General features: G+C 43.0%; 1 protein-coding gene across 2 annotated transcripts in view; it reads right to left on the reverse strand.

Annotated features, from left to right (window-relative positions):
- The window catches only part of Stam2 (signal transducing adaptor molecule 2), a 44,048-nt gene extending 22,404 nt beyond the window's left edge, over window positions 1–21,644 (reverse strand). The window contains exons 1-5 of one of the 2 annotated variants that reach the window (XM_029536936.1): window positions 21,518–21,644; window positions 16,105–16,261; window positions 1,410–1,494; window positions 425–500; window positions 219–317 (exon numbers count right to left, since the gene is read on the reverse strand). In XM_029536936.1, the coding sequence (XP_029392796.1) occupies window positions 219–317; window positions 425–500; window positions 1,410–1,494; window positions 16,105–16,261; window positions 21,518–21,523 (423 nt within the window). In that variant the 5' untranslated portion in view covers window positions 21,524–21,644. The remainder of the gene's footprint in view (window positions 1–218; window positions 318–424; window positions 501–1,409; window positions 1,495–16,104; window positions 16,262–21,517) is intronic. The other variant, XM_021193333.2, reaches the window with a different exon arrangement.
- Between the last annotated feature and the right edge of the window lie 2,630 nt (window positions 21,645–24,274).

A 24,274-nucleotide genomic window follows, 5' to 3' on the forward strand; every position in this document is an offset into this window, starting at 1 on the left:
ACACACACACACACACACACACACACACACACACACACACACACACACACCAGGAAGAAAACAGTCAGGATGCTTTAACTATCAAAAATCAAGGACAAGAAGTTTTAACTTATTTAAAGTGGTTTCATTGGTAATGCAACTTTTTTATACACAATTAAATTAATGCACAGTACATTTATTATGCAATGACTTAAACTTCTTTTCAGTTTAGAATTTACCTTATTTTTTATCACAGAACGTACTTCCGTTGCAAAATCACGGGAACATACTTCTAAATGAAATATCTTTCCACAGTTTGCCACACAAGCTCCAAGAAGCTAGCAATTAAGATAAAAACAGATATATCAACATCAAAATGCTCTGTGGCTTGAGTTGCTGAATGAATGCAATTTTATCAGGGTCAGCTGATACGACATTTACTCACGGTTAGCGCCTGCAGAGCAACGTGAGGAACCTTATGGTTTACCCTTTTCATTATGGCTTTTAGGCAATCTTTTGCTCTAAAAAAAAAAAGGGAGAAAGTTAAGAATTCTGTAAGGGTTTCAATTCAAATGTTAAAAATACAATGTATTTCCTAACTAAAAGCTTTAAAAACAAAATTCTGCAAACATCATTGTTAAGTAAGTCTGTGTGGTTTTTCATACTATCGTTCACAGATGTTATAAAACTGCATATTCTAATGTCAAGAGAAAAATCACTTTACCAAAAAGCTAGTCAACACAGAGAACTATACTATACAAATGTCTTTTCTCCAGACAGACTGACCTTTCCCTCAGCCAAGCCTCATCCTGAAAAGAGCTAGCACAACAGGCAATCGTAAAAGGCTCAGAGAGGAGCTCTGAAAGCAGGGGGAACCAAGCAGCGCACATCCCCCTCCTGGAGCAGCCAGGCAGCTGGGTCCTACCAACAGCATTCACTGTTTACTCTCTCTTCATTATGTCAACTGGTGTGCTTAGAAAGGCTCTCATATAAGTCTACGTCACAGAGAAATTCCTCCAATAGCCCAAAGTATTTGTTCATGGTTAGCATGCATCCCCACTATAAAAGCCTTTGGTTAATCTGTCTAAACACAGATCAGGTTTTCTTTTGGGGAGGTGTGGGGTTGGGAGCTAGGGATTCAAGACATGGTTTCTTGTACAGCTCTAGCTGTCCTGGAACTCCTGTGTGCTGGGTTTAAAGGCATGCACCACCTCCACCGGGCAAGGATCAGATTGTCAGTGAATACTGCCTTTGTTTCTCAGGACAAGATCAATACAAAACCTAGCCTACTGGAACTCTCTACTTCTATCTCCTAAACCAAACAGCTAGTTAAGTAAGCAGTTACAGAGCAAACTTAAAGAAATGCTCCCATAAAAATCTGCATGTCAACGCCCTTTCACTCGAAGACATGGGCCAAGCAGGCTTCTTACCCACTGGGAGTGCTTCCAACCCTGTCACAGATGTCCATGATCAGACTCCAGTCTTCTGTGGTGTTGTACTCATTTGTGGCTTTTTCTGAAAGATGTATTAACATACATAAAAATTACAACAACTCTTAAAAAGCATTAAGATAGAGATGAAGACCAACAATTAAGAATCTACCTTTTCTCTAGATAAAGACAGAAAACTAAGGATAAATTTCAGAAAAGAGCACACTTCTACTATCTTCCACTTTATCTGCATGTATTTTCAAGGTTTGGGTTTTTGTTTGGTTGGTTTGGTTTTTAAGGCAAGGTCTCTCACTCTGTAACACAAGTTGGCCTGGAACTCACATAAGGCCTCACCCTGCTGGCCTGGAGAGATGGATTGGTGAATAAAAGCACTCACTGCTCTTGCACAGGACCTGGGTTCAATTCCCAGCACCCACATGGTGGTTCACAACTGTCTGTAACGCCAGTCCTAGCATGCACATAATATACGGACATACATGCAAGCAAAATGTTCATACACATAAAATAAATAAATCTAAGCAAAAAAAGTATATAATTTAAAAAAAAAGCCTTATCCTGCCAAGAGCTGGGATTACAAACATGAGCTACCAGAGCCAACTTAAATTCAGTTTTAAACTGTATCCTATAATAACATAAACTAAAACTAAATGTTCTCGGATATACTAGTAAAATATCTTCTCAAATTAATTATCACAACTGCAACCAATCCTAATTTGTAACAGAGTTTTTTAAAATGTATCATCATACAAAGAAGTGTGTATTATCTTTCTTTTTATTTTACATTTATCACAAGTGTATGCCTGTGTGCCCATCCATGTGCATGTGAGCATGTGAGCATGTATACCAGTGCTCATGTGTGGTGGTGGGAGTCATGATCTCCTACCAAGTGAGTCCCAAGGATTGAACTCAGCTTGCTGGGCTGTACCAACTGACCCATCTTGATGCATGAAACTGTTCAATGAAATGCTATTTTCAACAGCAAGGAGGGAAACTGATGAGTAAAATATGAAATATAGAAAACCTACACAGTGGAGAATTCGAAAATGACACATACAAATTAGGGTACAAAGCACATGGGTCTCCTGATCTGTTGTTTTGTTTGTGCCTAGAATGCTGAGTCAAAGAAAGCTAAGAACTAAAGGACTGGTCATATTTGCATAAAGGTCTTAAAGTATCTTTATAGAAATGTAACTCACATTCTAATACAGTTCATGCATTTGATAATGAATAGTAGTATAGCTAGTGTAATTATAGGCTTATGTAACTATCACCACTAATTTTAAAGCATTTCATTTTCTCCAAGGAAATCTGTCCTGGGGGCTGGAGAGATGGCTCAGCAGTTAAGAGCCCCACTTTCTCTTCTAGAAGGTGAGGTTCAATTCCCATTACCCACATAACAGTTCCCGGCTGCTTTCAACTTCAATTCCAGAGAATCCATTGCTCTTCTTTGGCCTCTATGGGCACCAGGCATACACATAGTGCACAGACACACCAGGTACGTGCTCATACACACACACAACATTTTTTTTTAAGTCTTTAAAAATAAAACAAACAAAAACCCTCAAGAAATCACACTCCCGAGTAACACGTCCATCGCTTCCCATGTCTAAGTTACCTAGCTTGTCTTTTCACACAAGTACAATCCTAAAATAAGATATTCTGTGGCTTGCGTGCTGTTTAGTATGATATGTTCCAGTTTATCCATTTCATAGCTGATCTGACATTCTATTGGACAGATTAACCCATTTTCTTCATCTCATCAGTTTATTGAATTTGTTTTGTTTTGTTTTTTTGGTTAAACAGAATAATGAATTTTTTGCTATCAACATTCATGTGTGTCTTAAATTGATATATGTTTTCATTCCTCTTTGACTTATAGTTAACAAAACCCTTGGGTCATATGGCAATGTTAACTTCTAAAGTTTTTCAAAATAGGTATAACAGTGTACATTCCCCCGGTTATTAATACACGGGGCTGTTTTGTTTTTTGAGACATTTTTTTTGAGGCAGTTCTCTTTACATAGTCTAGGTTGATCTCAAACTTACTAGGGTGTCTTAGCTAGCCTCAAAATGACAATGTATAATTTTATATGTGTCCTGTCTCAGTCTCTCCCCACTCCCACTCCCACTAAAAGACAAAAACAGAAACAAAACCTAGAACACCATTAGGGGTGTAATACAGACAGCATTTCCCCATTCTAGGTCCCTATCTTATATCAGTACTTATGTGTGTGCATATTTAGGCAAAGGGGAAAGAGAAAGGGGGAATGCAACAGATCCCACACATGGAGCTCCTGTAACAGACAGAGAGGAAAGACCAGAAACCAGGCATGCTGACTCACGGAACCCCAGACCTTGAGAGGCTAAAAGCCCAGATCATCTTGAGCTGCAGAGTGAGCTCCATGCCAGCTGGGTATCACTCAATTTCATGTCCCACATAAACCAAGCATTGCAACTAAGAGGATTAAGATTGTTCCAGGATGGTAGCACATGTAACTCCAACACTCTGGAGGCTGAGGCAAGATCATGAAGTCTAGTTAGCCTGGACTACATAGTGAGATCCTATCTCAAAAAGATGAGTAGGACTTCATACCCTGGCCATTCTGCGGCTGTTTCAGAGAATAATTCTTACCTATTGTCTCGTCTCCCCTCTCCCCTCACCGCCCACTACTATGGCAGGATCTTCACTACTGCTGTGTGTAGCACATCAAACAGTACTCCAGGCCCTTGGTAAACATCACTAGCATTCCATGAATGGTATGCTGGATGTACTTCTATAGCCTATGATGCTCGTGCAGCGGCTGCAACGCGCCACAATGTGGCCCTGGAGAGATCTTAGGTGAGCCTGGGTCTTACTGCTTACGCACTTAAGATGGAGTTTCAACTGCAATACCATGTGGCGACAAGAGGCAACAGGCAGAGTGCTGGAATATCTGTGGCTCCAGCAACCTTTGCCAACTCAGGTAGGAGGCAAAGCCTTGGAGGGCTTCTCCTATATGTAGCTTTATTCTCTGGGTCCAAAGAATAAAGCAGAGCTTTGTGTTTATCCTTCCTCAGCCTGTGACTTATCTCTGCTGCAACAGAACTGACTACTTTTCCTTTTTATAATATATCATGCTATAAAATGTGAACTACTTGGAAATTAAATATGCACCCATATTCTCTTTTGTATGTATATCACTTCTTTGTTACATGTAAGCCTAAAGATGTATATGTACATTGATATGTATATCTGACCGTTGTTTAGTATATAGTATAAGCCAGGAGCAGAAAAATATTTTAAGTTTAAATATTAATATTTTAATATTTTGTTTAACAAAACGTATTAAGCAGCACAAACATTTAAAAATCTGCCCTGAGGCTGGAGAGATGGCTAGGTGATTCAGAGCACTTCCTATTCTTACACCTGTGCTGGTCCTGGGCTGATTCTAGCACCCACCCGCTGGCACATACTGTGGTATGCCCACAATCGTCTACAACCTGTCTCAGGGGATCTTACAGACATACACGGTGCAGAAATGTGCATGTGAACAAAATGTTCAAACACACAAGGTAAATAAATAAGCAAACACTTTAGAAAAAAAAAAAAAAATCTGTCCTTTCTCAGGGCCAGGCATGGTAGCTTACACCTTTAATCCCAGGACTCCGGAGGCAGAGGCAGGAGGGTATCTGAGCTCAAGGCCAACCTGTTCTAAGCCAGCTCTATACACAGAAACCCTGTCTCAAAAAACAAGCAATAACAAAAGGCTCTGTCCTGTCCCACTAATCTGAAAGGTTAGCACCGTTATTATCTAACTACTTCTGTTAGAACACAACTTTTCATGATTATTTCTTCAATTTTGTCTATGTAATACAAATAGGTACAAAGCCTTTTCCGATAATCCCAAAAGCCTACCAATAATACAAAAATACAGAAAGAAAATACTCAAATACTCAAATTTGATTTGAGTTCCACAGAAAATCGAAGTATTCTGATTTGAATATTACATCAACCCTAGTTTACTCTGTATAAATATAGGGCTCACAATTATTCTCTTAAAAAACTATGAAATGTGAAGACTTTATAAAGGCCTGACAAAATGGACTTCACTTTTCAAGTGAACTAAGTAACAGTTAAATTATGTACTTAGGAATATTTTAAATTCCTGGGAAAGTTTAAACATTGTAATTAAGACCCTTTCTTTTACTGCACGTCACTCTGCCCAATACTGGAACTGCATCTCACAGTTATCCAGTGTCAAATGCATAGAGGAGAAAGAGCCCTCCTGGGGCCTAACTGCAAAACTTCCAGAGTTTGGTGGGTGTAAGTCATAACAGGCTTTGATTACTGTATGTAGAGAACCTCAAACACACCAGGAAGCAGTTTAGAAAGTCTCTAACAATATCCTTAGACTCACTCCTTCGGTACCTACAAGGAACAAAAAGTCTTCTCTACATGGTCCATTGTGTTCACCGCACGGCTTTGAAAAGCATCCAAGCCTACCCATACAACTTTTAATACAACAAGCTGTATCGGTAATAGAACTCCAACTGCATAAGCCAGAGCTTCACCAAGAAATCATTAAAGCTCCTCCTCCCGTTTGCAAAGAACTTGTGACTAGTCTTTGGCTTCCATGCAGGACAGAAGTATCTGGCATTAATTCACTATTCTTCCAAAACCAGCTGTAAGTTACAGAGAATGTATGAGACAACTACTGTGGGAAGTGGGGAACAGGCTGGGCAGTTCTGGGGTCTTTGAAGGTAGAGAAGTGTGGAGGAAGCCTCATGATTACCCCCAACTTTCTACATGGAAATGCTAGGCCAAGACTAGCCCAAGTGGAGAAGCCAAGAGACAAGGCACCAAAAGAAAAGGCTTGTGAGCACAGGTCCTCAGGGAGGCCTCAGCTGTGCGTAGGTTAGGTGATGGTCCATGAAAGGCAGTCAAGATCTAGTAAAGGTTTTACTGTACTGGAGTTGTCCTGCCTCTAAAACTGAAAGCCGTGTCACTCCCAAAATTGGTATGTTGAAGTCCTAAACTAGGATGGCAAGCTCTGGAGATGGGGCCACTAACGCAATTAACTTAAGTCATAAGGATGGAGCCCTGATGCTACAGAGTTAGTGTCCTTTTATGGATAGTCACTCCAGAGCTAGAAAGCAGCTGTCTACAACCCAAGGAGAGCGCTCACCAGACGCCAACCCAACTGGCACTTTGATCTTGGACTTCTAGTCCCCAGAACTGAGAAAATAATTTCTGTTATGTAAGCCACACAGACTATGGCATTGTTATGGTAGCCTACACAGATTAACAAAAAGTGAAGAGAACATTTCATACATTCAGCTGGAAGCCCCAAAAGGCCACATCTTAAAAACACTCCTTTAGAATATAAATTTCAAGATCAAAATCATGACCAAGCTAACAGGACTTTCAAGATCATCCATTAATATAACTGCTCAACAGAACAAAGAGTAAACACAATGTCTAGCATAATATTAAAAAGTACCACATCCACGATATTAGTCCACAGGTACAGCTAAAATCAGTACAAGGAGATGGCAGCACAATTCAAAGAAGTAGTTATTATATGCATTTCTAAGAACTGAAAGCAAAGGTGATTATAATAAAAGAGTAGAGCACGTATTTGGTAGAAGCCAGGGACAGTAAAAAAAAAATGGAATTTCTTAACTAAAAAGTAAAATGTATTAACTGGAAAACTCACAAGGGCTGGGAATACTGTTTAATGGCAGAGCACTTGCCCAGGACATGTGAGGTCCTAACGTCAAGTACAAGCCGTACAAAACAAACAAACAAACAAACAACAAGGCCCTCTGACTTAAAACCAGATTTAGTAATGCAAATATAGGTTTAGGAAATATGAATGAGAGTTATAATATTTTTTAAACAAGCAAATAATCAGAACCTCAACTGTATTAGGCTTTAAAGCTTTCCGTGGAACAGACAGAAAATGAACAATTTAAAACACTAAGGGCAGAGACGGGTAAATGTATGTGAGTTCAGTAACTTCAGGCCACCCAGGGCTACATAGTGAGTATCTGTCTCAAAAGCAAAAGCAAGTGTTGGGGGATGGGGGCTACGGGGGAAGAAAGCCCTTACACAGGGTTAGCTAATAGCTTTGCAGTTTGAAACCCAAGCCATTTCTTCTAAATTTTATGCCCAGGGTAGCACAAGGCTTACTGTTATGGTACTGGTATTGCTAAATTAAATTATAATTAAATTAAATTATAATTAAATACGACTGTATTAGAACCAAATGATAAGGACTGCTTATAAATTAATTCGTAGTTTAAATCTTTCATTAAGTGAGTATGAACTATTAAAATTGGAAACCATCTACAGTACATACAGTTAGCTCCCTTAATGAATTTGGGGAGGGGGGTGTCTCATAGCCTAAATGGGCCTCAACCCTGCTACATTGCCAAGAATGACCCTCAACCTCATTTTTCCTGCCTCCACTTCCCGGGTGGGAGGATTACAGGTGTGCACCACCACATCCAGTTTGTGCACTGCTGGGGGACTGAACCCAGAGCTTTACCATGCTATTCAACTATTTTACAAATGGACCTAAACCCACAGCCAAAACACAATACACCTTACAATCTCCAGTCATATGGTAAATAATGACTGGGATATATACAGAAAAAAGACAGTGACAAAAAGCAACAAAATTTTATCATGATTAAAACACTATCTATCAGAGCCAGGCATGGTGGCGCACACCTTGAATTTCAACACTGAGGCAAGCACTGATTGGATTGCTGAACCCCAGGCCAGGCAGGACACAGTGAGTTCTAGGCCAGTTACATTGGTCACTGACAAGTGCTCCTGCTTGCTGGGGCTGGATCTTGGATCCCCTCTTTTAATTACATCTTCGTCAGCTTTCTGCTGTGGATGGTTTCCTCCACCTATTAAGCTTATCTTTAATTCCTTTTGACAAGTTGGGGGCTTAGCTGGGTGGGGTCTTACCCTGAAGTTCCCACTCCATTCTTTTCAGTTGGCATCAGGCTTTTGTTTAAACATCATCTCCCTGAGCACAGGACTTAGCTCCATCCCACTTCCTGGTGCTCCTTTTCTCTTCAAACTGTACATTTTGCATTTCTGTTGGTCCAGCTAGCTCTTTTTCATTATAGATCTGCATTAGAGCTATTACTAGCAACCACATGACCAAGTCAATGCAAAGCTGTCTTTAAAATCTCCTCTGCTAACACGATTAATACAAAACTCTTATATACACACATACACACACACACACACACACACACACACACAAGCCTCTGGCAGATCTTTTAGACAAGAGCAAAAAGTAGCCACATTCTTTGCCAAACTATCACAAGGATGGCATCTAGGCCACTGACTTATATCCTTCCCCTCTGAAAATGGGCTGGGCTGTCAGAATCTTCATTGCTCTTAGCACCACGCTTCCATGCTTCTATTAGTATGGTCCATTAAACCCCACTTAAAGCATTCAACCACTTTTCTACTCCAAAGTCCCAAAGTTCACAACAAACAGCATGCTCAAGCCTATCACAGTAATACCCTAGCCACTGATACCAACTTGGTCTTGGTCACTGTTTTACTGCTGCAAAGAGACACCATGGCCAAGGCAATGCTTATGAAAGCATTTAACTGGGGGCTTGCTTAGTTTCAGAGGGTTAGTCCATTAGCATCATAGTGGGAGGCATGGTAGGTAGCATGCAGGCAGGTACCAGAGCAGAACTGAGATCATCATGATCTGTAGGTAGAGTAGGGGGCTTCTGGAATGAGCTTGCTTATTTATTTGTTTATTGGTTGGTTGGTTGGTTTTTTTTTTTTAGACAGGACTTCACTTCAAAGCCTTGCTTGTCCAAGTACTCACTCTATACCCAGGCTGGCCTCTAACCTCAAACTCACAGAGACCTGTCTGCCTCTCAAGTGCTGGGATTAAAGGTCTGTATGTGCCACCACTGCCTGACCACTGCTGGCTGGACTTGTGAAACCACAAAGTCCACCCCCAGTGACTTCCTCCAAGGCCACACCTTCAAATCCTTCTAATCCTTCTCAAGTAGAGCTACTCCCTGATGACTAAGCATAGCCTATGGAGGTAGGGGGACCACTCTTATTCAAACCACCACACCTGGTGACACTGTTTCAATACGTCAAACTGAACAAAGAAAGAAATATCTGTCAATATCTTTGGACCTGATCAGAATAATGTTAGTGCATTTTGTGTTACCCTGCGCAATAACTAAGATTATTAGGTTAACTAATAAAAAACAGAATCTTGTATCTCACACTCTCAGAGGCTGGGAATTCCAAGTCCAAGGTGTGAACATGTGAAGAGCACCTTCTTGTTGCTTCTCTGTTTGGCAGAAGGTGGAAGCCCAAGACAGCAAATCCATCCTGATGTCTAATGTCTCTGAAAATGCGTATGTATGTATTTATCTGTGTGTATGTGAAATAGATAGATAGATAGAGACAGACAGACAGACAGGCAGGCAGACAGACAAGACAGGGAGACAGAGGGGTGGCAGCCAGGTAACAACTTTCAGTCAATCCTAGAATCCCACTTTGCTGATCAGGTCTCTCTTGCATTTGCTGCTGCACTGCAGACCCAAGACTATAGGCCCGTAAGCCACTGAACCTTTAAAGAATTTTCCTTTTGTTATGTGTGTACATGATGCATGAACTATAGTGCATACGTGGAGGTCAGAGGTGAACTCTGAGGAACTGGTTGTTCTCTATCCACCTTTACATAGTCCCAGGGACCAGCCTCAGGCTGGCAAGCTTCCACAGCAAGCACCTTTCCCAATGAGCCACAGTTCCATATTAAGGCTTTGGGAATTATTTTAAAGATATGTTTTATGTGCATTTTGCCTTCATATATATATGTTATGTGCACCCACATGCATGTATGGTATCCATAGAGGTCTGAAGAAGGCAATGGATCCTCTGGAACTGGACTAGAGCAGCTGTGAGCTGCCAAGTTGATGCTGGAAACTGAACCTGGATCCTCGGGGAAAGTAGTAAGTTCTCTTAATGGCTGAACCATCGCTCCAGCCCAAGGGCTTTTTAAAATAAATCTAGGATTAATTCTCTAAGGAAGTGGAGCCCCTAACCAGGGAAATACTTTCCTAAGGACCCACCTTCCAATGTTGTTACACTGGAGATTATAAAATTCAAGGGTACACTTAGCCACTGCAATCTTGAACCAAAAACATAAGCTTCTTATGTGTTAATAAAATCAATAATCTTTATCTTAAATTTTTTTAAGGAAAGAGAAAATGCAAATAAATTGTTTCCAAAGCAGAAACAAATTGGAAACTGAAAGACAGGTGAAGAGGCCACAGCTGATGACCTCCACCAAGAACGCATATCCTTTCCTCGCACACAGCTCACTATAATTATCTGAAACAGTAAGACAAATGTCTCTTCCTGATTTATGAATAAATGGTATATGCTTGTGCTAGTATGATTATTTAGTATTATTAAGTTTCCAGACTACATGACTCTTTCTCTCTCTCTCTCTCTCTCTCTTTTTTTTTATGAGGTAGCTGCGAGCAAGCTTCTCTGCTTCTACCTCCAATGTGCTGATTTGACAGGCATGTGCCACCATGTTTGATTTATGCAGTGTGGGCTTTGTTCACAGAAGAAGAAAAGAAGAAGAAGAAGAAGAAGAAGAAGAAGAAGAAGAAGAAGAAGGAGGAGGAGGAGGAGGAGGAGGAGGAGGAGAAAAGAACCACTCTCCAACTTGATTTATCTCCATCCCTAAACCCCACAGTTCTTACATAGGTAAGTTCAGGGGCTGGAGAGATAGTCTAGTGGGTAAGAGCCTGCTGCTCTTCAGAGGGCCCACGTTTGGTTCTCAGAACCCATGCCAGTAGACTCACTATGGCACACAACCACAGTTGCTAGGGCAGGGGCGATCTGACAGCTCTCCTGCCTCTGAAAGCATATACCCACCTGGAATTGACATGCATGCACTCACTCACACATACAATTAAAAGATATCTTTTTTAAAAAGCTAAATTAAAAACAAAACTGCATTGCGCATCCACAAGATGAAGCGGTACATATAGCAGAGCTCGGACCAGATGGTAACGATTCAGTAACAGCTTCCCAGCATTTTGTATATGCTAAATCACTCACTCCTCAGCCAAAAACATCTCCACGTTGTGAACGGAGAACCTGAGACACAAAAAAGCAACCTGCATGGGTTATACAGCAAAATATTTCTGCATGGTGGTGTACTCCAAGTGTAAGGCAGTGTTGAAGACAGGGTCGCATTTAGCCCTGGCTGTCCAGGAACCTGCAATGTAGGCCTGCCTGCCTCTGCCTCCAAAGTGCTAGGATTCTCGACGTGCACCACCATGCCTGCTTCTGAAGCACTAACATTAAACAGACTTCTGCATACAACTTAGTGTTCAAAATTGCCAAAAGTAGGTTCTTCCTAAGTTATTTTTCAACTTTTCTACACACAAACATCCTAGAAATGCAGGATAGGACAAATCCTACAACACAGAATTGAGCAAAACACCATGATTAACTCCACTCGTTCAGCACATTGACTACAGTATTCTTGACACTGGGCAGATGGCTCAGTGGGTAGTCACGCACTCAAGCAATGTGCTCACATGTACTCCCATGCATGCATGCACACACATGCGCACACACACACACACACACACAGGACCTAAATTCAGATACGTAGCACCCACACATACTGCTGGGTGCTGGGGAAGTGGAGGCAGAAAGATCCCTGGGGCGTGCTGACCTAGCCTTATCTGTCAGCTCCATGTTCATTAAGAACCTCGACCTCAAAAATCCAGGTGGAGAACTGAGGAGGACACGTGATTAGTTTGTAGCTCCCACACTCATCTGGAGAGACAGCTGCACATGTGTGACACACACTCCTCAGGTCTTGCTCTGCTGCTCTTCCCTTCAGAGGTCACATTATCGCCTTTTTAAAAAAAGACAAGTTCTCAATTTTGGGAGCAGACAAAAGGAACTTGTCTTAAGTGCTGCCATTTTGACCTCAGACTCCATTTTACCTAAGCTGACCAACGCCCCCTCTAAGCAACAGTAGTTACCCAAAATATAATGCTTGTTGCTAACAATAGGAAGAACAAATGAATTTGATTGGCTGGGCAAGTCAGATACATTCAATGTCAGTTGACGATGGAACGCTTGGGAAAAGTCCCTAAGTCCTGAGTTCTGACAGGTAAGAACTATAACTGTAACCTGACCCAGGTGCTTGAGGTCTGTGTGCTTATAACCCTACTTCAGCCCCTACTCAAGGCTGCCAGAAGGAACCAGGCTCCAGGGTCCTTGTCTGGTGGCCCTGATGGATCAGAAACTCTGCTATGTGCTGGGAACAACAGATTTTGCTATCTCCGAGCCCACTGGTGTATTCTCTCCTCTTCCTTGTGGTGCACAACAGACAAGGTGTAACACTCATTACAATACACTGCCTGACCTGGAACTCACTTATAGAAGAGGCTAGCCTTAAATTCAAGAGACCCACAGCCTCTGCCACCAGAGTCCAGGCATTAGAGGCACCCATCCTCCTCCACACAGTGACCACCAACATTTCTTTTCAAGAGACTAAGGAGTTTGGCAGATACAAGAAAAATCGGCGGAAATCAAAACCATTTGCTTGCTTTTTATTACTTTAAATCACTTACCAAAAGGGCAAAGTCAAAAGGGCACCCAGAGGCAGATCTCACATCCCTGACAATTCACTGTCAGCTGGCCAGTTCTGCCAGAATGCCCTCTGTAGTCCTCCTGGGTGAGGACCCTGGAAAACAAGCATGCTCATTTCTACATCCAGCACCTAGGAGGCAGGAACATCAAGAGTTTAGGGCTAGCCTCGGCTACACAGCAGCACAACCCTGAGAACACAGAAGGGGAGATGGCTCAGTTGGTAAACCGCCTGCCATACAAGAGTGAGTAACTGACCCCTCAGTATCCGCACAGAAGCCAAGTGCACCGCCGGTGAGGCAGGAGGGAGGGCAGCCAGGCCTTGCTAGCCAGCACAGCCCAACCAAGGCGTTGTACATACAGTCCGAGATTCCACTGCAAAAAATAAGGTGGCGAAGGAGAGTTGAGGTTACTTAACTTTAACCTCTAGCTTCCAAACACATGGGCAGATGAGTGTATGAGCACACACATACACATGAAATAAGCAAAAATTATAATCAACTTCAAGGATAAATAAAACAATAGGATGGTACTTGAACAGCTAAGCTAACAAAAACTACACCATTGGGCTGTAACAAATTTCTGACATGAAACCAATATTAATGAACTTAAATTAAGTAAATGCACACTTTAGAATATCAATATATTGCAGGGGCAAAGGACTATGCCCTGTGTCCTGTTACAATGACCTTCATTTCCTATAATAAAAATGAACATTTATTAATTATTAGGCAATATTTATGAGCTAATCAAATAGTAATTTTAGAAAAAATAGTCAGGGCTGAAGAAAGATGAAGAGCTGTGTACAGATGCCCAGTGGCTGCAAGATGCAGGGTGTGGCCGCATGTGCACCTGTAATGTTGGGGCAGAGGCACAGGAGGGCATGCATGCACCACAGCAGCTCTGCACTTGTCAGGGACAACTTGAGGGAGTGGCTCTCGCCTTCCACCAGGTAGGCTCCAGGAACATAACTTAGGTTATCAGGCTTGATGGCAAATACCTCTACCAGCTGAGCCACCTCGCTGGTTCTGCAGTCTCCTTATTCAATATATCTTGAATAATTTTGGAAGGGGCACGTCATCTTGCTGTATTCTGGCCTGAGGCTAACCCTGAACTCATGAGTTGACTTCTTAAGCCTTCTTAAGTATGTGTCACTAACTCATTTAAACATTATACTGAAAGCTGAAGCGGCACCCATCTATAATCCCAGACGCCAGGAGGGTTAGCCAGGAGAATCCAGAGTCTGAAGTCAGCCTAGGCTACACTGCAAGACCCTGTCTCAAAAGAAATGAAAATCACATTAAACATGCAAGACACGGCGGTACATGCCTATAGTCTCAGCTACTTGGGAGGCTTTGACAAGAAGATAGTTTGAAGTCAGCAACATGGCAAGTCCCTGCCTCAAAACACCCCGCTGCTGCCTCCGTGCCCACAATGCTAGGCATTCTGGCACTGACCTGTGGTCCCAGCACTCAGGAAGTTAAGAAAGGAAGACCACTTGACCCTGGGATTCAAGCTAGCCTAGGCTAAAGCCCAGTGAGATGACGTGTCAGGAATGACACTGACTTAAGGACGCGGCAGAACAGAGCGTTAGAGACCTGGATCAGCATTGCTTCCTTTAAACCTTTTATTTTGTTGTAGTGCAGTGCATTAAACGTAGGATGTGCCTGTGCTAACTACGGAAGCAGGATCTGCTGGGTCATAAGTCCAGCTCCACGCCTTCATGAGTGTCACCCCGGTGAGTAAGCACCCTGAGTTGCATCAACAGTCAGTCCCAACTACAACTGCATTACAGGACACTCCATCTTCATATTGCCTCAACTGCAAATCAAACGAAGGCCCCCTGAAAGGCACTTTACAAGATGGAAGCAATATTTACAATGCCTGGGAGAGCAGAAGATGCCATAGGCAATGTGAAATTCAGTCTTCAAACAGAAATACTGACTAGAGTATAGTAGTGATGCCAGCCGCTCTTGGGAAGGAGCAAAAGACTAAGATTGCAAGTCCCAAGTTCCAGGATAGCCTGGGTCATACAACAAGATCCTATTTCCAAACAACAAAATACGGGGGCTCGGGCGATGGCTCAGGGTTTAAGAGCATGTGCTAGTCTTGCAGAGGACCCAAGTTCAGTTCCCAGCACCACAACCAACCATAACTCCAATTTCAGGGGATCCAACGCTCTCTTCTGACCTTCACAGGCACCAGGCACACAATGGTACACATACATGCATGTAAGATAAATCTTTTTAAAAAGTAAGATAAATATGAAAAAAAAATTCAAACAAAAATAAATTAAGTAAAGGCTGAAGGGAAAGAATGTATAGGCAATAGCAAATGTCTCTCGTTTCTAAAACAGTACTTGTTTTAGCAAGAGGATTGACAATACTGGCTAATACTGTAATTATTTTAGGAAAGAAATTGTTGGCTAAATGACATTCAAAATCTTTGTTACTCAGGGCTGGAGAGATGCTCAGAGGTTAAGGGTATATATATAATACTAAGTGTATATATCCCAGAACTCAGGAGGAAGAGGCAGGCGGATCTCAGTGAGTTCAAGACCACCTTTAAACTCTACATACTGAGTTCCAGGACAGCCAGAGCTACATAGTGAGACCCTATCTCAAAAACGACATACATAAACAAACAAGAAAAAGAATGTACACTACTCTAACAGAGGACTAGAATTCGGGTCCCAGCATCCAGGACAAGTGCCTTGCAATCGCTGTCACGACAGCTCCAAGGCTGTACTCAAATGCACAGACCCACACACAGACCCACACTAACACACATGATTAGAAATGTATAAACTATACTTTTTAAAAGACTGTAACTAAATAGGGTAGAGACTGCACTCCTAGTCCTGGAGAATCTGATATAGGTGTGCTCCAAGATCAAGACTAGCCAGGGTCATGAGGGCAGCCTGGCTACGTAAAAAACGCTTTGTACCTGGAAATTTAAAACAAAATAAAAACAATTCATTAGCGGCTCTTGCCTCCAGCTTACCTGGGAGGGTGAGGCTGGAGGATCCCTTGACCTCAGGAGTTTTGGAAGACAGACTCCATCTCTTTAAGCAGATGTCAGAGTTAGGGACAGCAGGCAACCGAGGAAAGAAGACAGGGATGTAGCAGAGTGGGAAAGTGCTTTTCTGGCACATGAGAGACTGTTAGATCCACAGCAGAAAGGAAAAGAGAAAGCAAAGAAAGAAGGCAACCACAGAGGGAAGATTAATAGAAAATAAAGCAAAGAGGAGATAAGCCCTTATGTTTTATTTTGATGTACAGACAACAAATGGCTAGAGCTATCAGTTGTCCAATAGCCAAGGTGTGACATTCTACATCACACACGTGCCAAGTCTATTCTTAATGATAAAAAAGATGCCTCTAAAGGTCTTCCTTGTTTCTATCAAAGACAGAGCTCACTATGTATCTTTAGTTGGTGTCATACTTCCTCTACAGACCACGCTGCCCTCACATTAAAGTGATCTTCCAGCCTCTGTCTCCCACGGACAGGTATCACGGACATGCACTCCATGTCCGCCTTAAGGTCTTTATTTAAACAAAAAAGTAATGTGTGATAAATCAAACACTACTACTATAACCTGTTCACTTATAGAAATCTGTCATTTCACCCTAGCCTTGCTTTCAAACTATAAGCATGCCCGTATGTGTAGGAGACTACATGAAAGTGTGGTGTAATCACAGAAGAGAATCATATAGCCAATGCACCTCAATATGAATAACATATAAAAATGCCTATGACAAAAGATGCAGACAAAAAAATACTCTTATGAAGTTTGAAAAGACACAAAAATGTATATAGTGTACTTCTATATTATATAATATACACATTTCCCAAACAGAACTTTCTTTTTGAAGAGTGTTTAACTCTGTGAAGGAAGAAAGGTGAAAAAGACAGCTGCTAAGAATATATCCAATGGTATCGTGAGTGTTCTCTTCTTTAAAAAGATCAAATGTGTCACAGTATTAGGAACTGGCAGGGTTGGCTGCTGGCAGGGATGGGAGTTCACGTTGTATTTTATACACTATGCTCAAAGTAGTTCACATTTTAAAGAAAACACCAAAGTTATTAAACTTTCAAACTATCTGAAAGTACTAACATTTCTGGAACCATGCAAGCAAAACAAGGTATGGGAAAAAATTACACTACCAATAAATAAATAAATAGATAGATAGATAAAGCCATCTTCATCCATAACCAAAACTTTTTAAAAATTAAAGATTACAACAATCATATCTTCAAGGACTAAATCAGGTAAATGCTATAAATTTGAATGGACAAAACTCATTTGTATTATTGGAATGCTTCTATTTTTACATCGAGGACCCTTACAAGTTTCTGTTGGAATACTGATTGAAAGCCCTAAGTTAGTTTTTGTCAAGGTCTTGTAGCAACAAAAGCAAAAAGAGAGACACACAACAAGCCGCCTCCTCAGAAGACACTTTTCTGGAGTAAAATTAGAACCTAGCTTTCTGGGGTTCAAACACACATATCTTTAAGAATGGGTGGAAATGGCAAATGAAAAGACAAATATTTAGAGTTAGGCATGATTACACATACCCGAGTACCCAGCATTCAGAAAGCTAAGGCAAGATCTCGAGTTCGAGGCCATGCAAGGCTACATGACAGTTCCAGGGCAGAGCAAGACACATATTATGGCTCTGTCTCAAGAATAAAACAATGGCCAGAGAGATGGTTCAGCAGATAAAAACCAGTTGCCTCGGAAGTCTGAGGAGCAGACGTAGTGGCACACAACCCAGCACTCCTTTAGAAAACTGTCCCAGGAACTCAGAAGCTCACTGGCCGGCTACGAGAGCACAGCAAGGTAGAAAGGAGCCTTTGCCTCCACAAGGAAGCGCTCTCTGTCACATGTTCCCCGTGGCGCATGTACATCCAAACATGCGATAGTACGTCAACTTTTAAAATAGTACAAACATTCAGCAATGAACGATCAATAGCCCAGAGGGCAGACTATTAGACAAAAAAAAAAAGGGCGGGGGGGGGGGGAAGGGCCTGGCTTGAGCAAAGAGAAAAAAGTACAGTACCAAGCAGTGAGGTTAGGGCATCAAACAGCCAAGCAATGACTCTACACCAAAGGTAACAAGCCTGGGACTGAATCTAAGCAAACAGCACCCCGCCCTCGCTTAGTCAAGCTGTCTTTAAAGTAGGATGTATGAAGTTCCTCTACCCCTGCATCTTTTCAGTACTTTCTCCCCTGTATTCACCCTTTCCCCTTCCTACTTGGCCAGACTTGGCTTTCTGTTGCAGGATTTTCATTTTTAATTTTATGTTTCTGCAGACTTTTTCCAGCTTGACCTTGGTGATAACCACCTTGCTGGGCAGATGCTCTCACACGGACACTTGAGGCACAGCCTTTTCTCCCATTCAGTGGAGGAGATTCGTGCTTCTTCCCCCTCACCTGGACCACTCTGCCAACCTGCCGACCTTTGTACTGTCCTTGTATAACCTGACCTTCATCATCCCTCCGATGGTGCACAGAGCGAGTATTACCCTTCTGTCTCGGGGAAACACGGGCTTCCTGAGCATGAGAAGGCGCAGTGAAGCGCCCTTCTCATGCCTGCTGCGGTCAGTCAGAAGCCACAAGGGGACTGAACTTCATCTTCACAGCTGCCTCTCTGGGGATTGCTGCAAAAGGGACGGGGTCTACATGCCATGACAGAATCGTCTCCTTTTAACACCAGCCACTCCGTCTTCCCACCAAGTCCTCCATGTCTACTTTCTCTCATTGGAAACCTCCTGTGTGTGCTCTACTGCACACAATGGAAGACATGGCTGCTTCCTCCTGAAGCGATGCTGCCAGAGAAGGAAAGAACAACGGCGACCTTTACCTTGGGAACTTCCTGCCTGACACTGTTGCTTGTCTTGCCCTCATAGATGATCGATAACTTTAGGCAAAGGTGGCGGGGGGGGGGGGCAGATACCATCTTCCATATCCCCCATATCTACTAAGCTGCATTAATCACATTTCAGTACAACCATCTACTGGAGCATGTGTCCTTCCTTGGACTTGAGTGTCTTGTGAGCAAGCACTCAGTATACGTATGAATTTTTGTCTCTAGCACATGCTACAACTCCTGTTCCACAGTGATGACCCCATGCATTTCTGTAGGATGAAGAGTGAACACAGGTAACACACGCATACCACAGTAATAAAGATAGTGCTACCAAAAAAGGGCCATGGAACGTTGCTGCAAAATGCTCAATCAGCTAATGACTTGCTTTGCATTATTTAACTCTTTCACATTAAGAGTCCTTAAGGTCTGAAAAACACAACATATAATTTCCTGATACTTTTTTCAGAGCAATCTGAGCTCCTTAGAATTTCGTTCCATTTTTCTTTTCCTAGTTGCATTCGTCCAAGTGGCCTCAACCAATTTCACAGCCCATGAAATAACCGACACAGGTTATTTGTTTGTTTGTTTGTTTGTTTGTTTCTGTCTGAAGACCAGAACCTAAGAGAACTACACTAAGCTTTGACACAAAGATTTCAGAATGTACTGAGGAAGACAGTATAGAAAAATAAACTAGGCAGAGCAACTCATAATATTGCTACCCAAAAAAGTTTTCAATTCGAAAACAACAAACAGGCTCCTAGGAAATTTTTTCCTTGAAGAAAGAGTTCACAGGTTTTAAGCTGGGCATGGTGGCACACACCTTTAATCCCAACACTTGGAAGGCAAAGGCAGGCGGATTTCTGAGTTCGAGGCCAGCCTGGTCTACAGCCTGGTCTACAGCCTGGTCTACAGCCAGGGCAGAGAAACCCTGTCTCGAAACACCAAAAGATAAAAATAAAACAAAAAAAATTTTTAAAGTTCATAGGTTTTGTGTTTTAGATAATCTGCCATGGGCTGGAGAGATGGCTCAGTTAAGAACACCCCCTGCTCCTCCCTGCGTTTCCCAGCTTCCACAGGGTGGCTCACAACTGCCTGTAACTCCAGTTGACAGCTGAGCTGACACTGTCTTCTGGTCTCCTCAGGCACAGTACATAAGTGACAAATATAACATGCGGGCAAAACACCCACGCACACCAATAGCAAACTAATAAAGAAAAATAAAATAACCTCTTCTACTTGGCTTTTTCACACACATTCCATTAGAGCAAAATCCAAGTGTTTACAGTCACAGTAAGAAGCACAGGTCTCAATGAGGGGGGAGGCCCACCCAGACATGGCATCCCACAATTCTCAATACTAAGACTGAGGTTTTAGGAATTTGAAGCCAGCCTAGACTATATAGAGACTCCACTCTGTCTCAAACCTCAATTAATCCAATAACAATTAAAAAGTGTAATGTGAAGAAAAAAAAAGTGCAATGTGTCACACAGGTATTGTTACAAAAGAACAATTAATTATTCCTTAAACGGTGACTAAGCCTCACATGCTTCCTATATAATTAGTCACTCACTTGAACATGATTGATGAAGCGCTTTCTACTCTTTTCTTTCTTTCTTTCTTTTTTTTTCTTTTCTTTTTTTTTTTGGTTTTCAAGACAGGGTTTCTCTGTATAGCCCTGGCTGTCCTGGAACTCACTCTGTAGACCAGGCTGGCCTCGAACTCAAAAATCTGCCTGTCTCTGACTCCCAAGTGCTGGGATTAAAGGCGTGCGCCGCCACCACCACCTGGCTTCTAGTTTTTTCTTAAATGAACAGAAATTTTAACTGAACAAACTGGTAGTAAAATATGTAGCATTTTGTTTGCCTGGAAATGTCTAAATCCGAAAAACTCGCTAGAAGTGTGTTAACTACTGCTACAAAAATTATGCTAGCCTGTGCTTTTTACTGTCAATATTATGCTTAAATTATACCCATCCATTTTTTTTTTTTTTCTCATTTTGAAAGACTTGCGCTACCAGAGTAAAGTTTTGACTCCAACAAATATCGGTTGTTCTGGGCTATTTAAAGATTCTGGGAGTTTTCCTTCTCATCCTCTGAGCCTGGCTCTCGCAGCACCTTCAAGACAGTCAATAAATACTGAAACTGCAACCGACCAGGGCTTAGATGTGTGCTTACGGAAGCGATGCGAGTTAAGCCTGGTAATTCTAGGTCTCTAGTTCGAGACAGCAAACAGGGTGTCCACGACTGCACTTGGTTTCCAAAGGGACGGGTGTTAACGAGCACGGGAGAAAGCAGGAAGTTTTTATCAGCAACTTAAGCCTCCAACGAACCAGGCTTTTCCCCAACTCCTGCTCTGGGTGACGGGAACAACCTGCTCGGGACTCCCATCTCGGGCAGGCAGGAGTTGGCCGAGGCAGAGACGCACCGAGGCTGCCCCCCGCCGTCGAGAGCGGCGCCGCCCCTTCACTCTCCGCCGGGCTTTCCAGGCACCCGGGCCGCCGCCCACTTTCGCCTTGCACACAGCGCGCCGGGCACCGCACTCACCCACATCTTGCTCGAACGGGTTGGCAGTGAACAGAGGCATCGCGCCGGCAAGCGGAGCTGAATCCCGACGCTCTGGCGGGGCTCCGACTGCCCCAGCTGGGCGACCCGCCGCGGCTTCCTAGACGGCTTGGCCCAGCCGTGCCTTCACTTCCGCCGCCGTGCCTGCCCCGCGCGCGCCTGCCTGCCCGGCGCCCGGCCGCCGCGGCTCCAACCCCGCCGGCGGGGCCGCACGACGCTTGGCTGAGCGCTAGCACCCTGTAGTGGCCTCCCTGCTGTCCCAAAGACGTGGTAGGCTCCGGTCCCACGCCTGATCAGACACGGCAGCCGCCACAGTCACCTTGCCGCAGTGAGGACCCGAGAGAGCCACGGGGCCGGGAGGCGGGGCTTCGGGGCCGGAAGTTGTGGCAGCTGGAGATGCTGGAGGCCGCCGAGCTTGCAGATCCAGAGAGGCGAGGCCGGGTGCGTGGCTCGGGAATGTCGTTTCCTTCGCCCCAGGTTGTGACAGCAACTCTTCTCGAACCCGAGTAGTTCCTGGGTACCAGATCAGGTCTTGCTACTCGGACCCCGCGCCCGCACCGCGTCTTGGGTGCTATGGAAACAGAGCTGCTGCCCTATGAGAGGCGCCGAGAATTGCCGCCTGGATTGCAGATGCTCGTGGGATCCCTCGCTTAAACAAGTCACCCTGGAAAGCGGCTGCGGAGAGATTCCTTGCTTCTCATTTCTCCTGCATGAAAACCCAGTTTGGACTGTGGGATATAAGGACGAGTGAGGGGATTGGAGAGGTGGCTCAGCAATTAAGAGCGCTTGCTACTTAGGTTTTTGTACCCTCGCGGAGGCAGGGTTTAGAGCAGTCTGTAATGCCTAGTTCCGGGAACCTGACACCCTCTTCTGGCTTCCTTAGGCATCTACACTCACTGGCCCATACCCACATGCAGACACATAAAATTAAAAATAAAATGCCTGGCGTTGTGGCCCACGCCATTAATCCCCAGCACGTGGTAGGCAGAGGTAGGTGGATCGCTGAGTAATCTTCAAAGATGAGTGAAGTGCACTCAAGCATTATAGTGCAAAAACATTTATAATGTTTATAATGACTTGGTTATTTATAAGAGTCATAAACCCCGGTTCCCACTGGATCCAGCCAGGCATTTAAATAAGTATAAGTGTGCAAACACTCTTCCTGCAATACATTGCCCTGTACTTCTTCACCCTGCTTCATATCTGTTCATATCATACCTCTCTATGGTACAGATAATTGTAGTAGACTATGCATTCCATGAGTTTTGTTCACTGTGTGAACGCGGGATCTAGAAAATAGTATCTGGCTAGAAGGTGCTCAGTAAGTACTTTTAGAATGTAGCCCTGGCTTTTGAATTGAAAAGCACACAGCCGGCACCTTGAGCCGACGAAATGGCTTGGCTGTAAAAGCCCTTCTAGCCCAAGCCTGAAGAATGATGTTCAATACCCAGAAGCGAGGGCAGAAGGAACCAACTCAAGGAAAGAGTCTTCTGCCCCCTCCCTAAGGCAGTATCCTGAGCACGAACCCCCCGACTCACACAGATCATAAACACACAATTTTTTGGTTTTGTTTTTTCGAGACAGGGTTTCTCTGTGTAGCCCTGGCTGTCCTGGAACTCACTCTGTAGACCAGGCTGGCCTCGAACTCAGAAATCCACCTGCCTCTGCCTCCCAAGTGCTGGGGTTACCACTGCCTGGCATAACACACATAATTTAAGAGATCTTTATAACCAGGCATGGTGGTACAGGCAGGTGTATCTATATAGTTATCTACCTATATAGATTACAGGTCAGACAGGGCTGTATAGTGAGACCCGCTCTCAAGTAATTAAGTGTTTTTGAGCCATTTATTGAAGCATGAGCCCTTCTAGGACTTGAAGTTTTTCAACAATTTTTTTTTTTAATTTTGAGAATTTTTTCAATGTTTAATTATTTATATATGGATTATTGTTTCAGTTTTGAGATAGGATCTTCTCTACCCTACATATAAACATATTAAGGAAGCAGAAATCATTTTCCAACCTCTAGTATAAGGAGATGATAATAGATTCTTCCTGTGTGAAATCATCTGAATTGAGCACATCATCTACTATAAAGTTAGGTTCACAAATGAGATGGAAACATTTGCAGGCTAGTGGACTAGTTTTTTTGTTTTTGTTTTTGGAGTTTTTTGTTTGTTTGGGATTTCTTTGTTTTTTTGGTTTGGTTTGGTTTGGTTTTGGTTTTTGGTTTTTCGAGACAAGGTTTCTCTGTGTAGCCCTGGCAGTCCTGGAACTCACTTTGTAGACCAGGCTGGCCTCGAACTCAGAAATCCGCCTGCCTCTGCCTCCCGAGTGCTGGGATTAGGACTAGTTTTTTTGTTTGTTTGTTTGTTTGTTTTAAGCATATTAATCTAGAGAATTCAGGATATGTCTGGATACTTTCTAGGATTAATCCCCAGTGTTAGAATGGAAAACAAGTTACCTAGAAATTTGGCAAAACCTGTTAATTTTTTTCCTCTACTTTTTTTTTTAACTTTATTTAATCTATTGTTGCTCTGCTGCATATACAGCTACCTACCTGTATATGTATCCCCCTATAGATGGTGTGAACCACCATGTGGTTGCTGGGAATTGAACTCATGACCTCTGGCAGCCAGTGCTCTTACCCACTGAGCCATCTCACCAGCCCGAACCTGTTAATTTTTAATTCTAGCATACAAGATGCATGGCACTCATTTAGGGATATTTTGGAATATAA

This window comes from Mus pahari, chromosome 3 (genome assembly GCF_900095145.1).
Source record: "Mus pahari chromosome 3, PAHARI_EIJ_v1.1, whole genome shotgun sequence".
Lineage (NCBI taxonomy): Eukaryota > Metazoa > Chordata > Mammalia > Rodentia > Muridae > Mus > Mus pahari.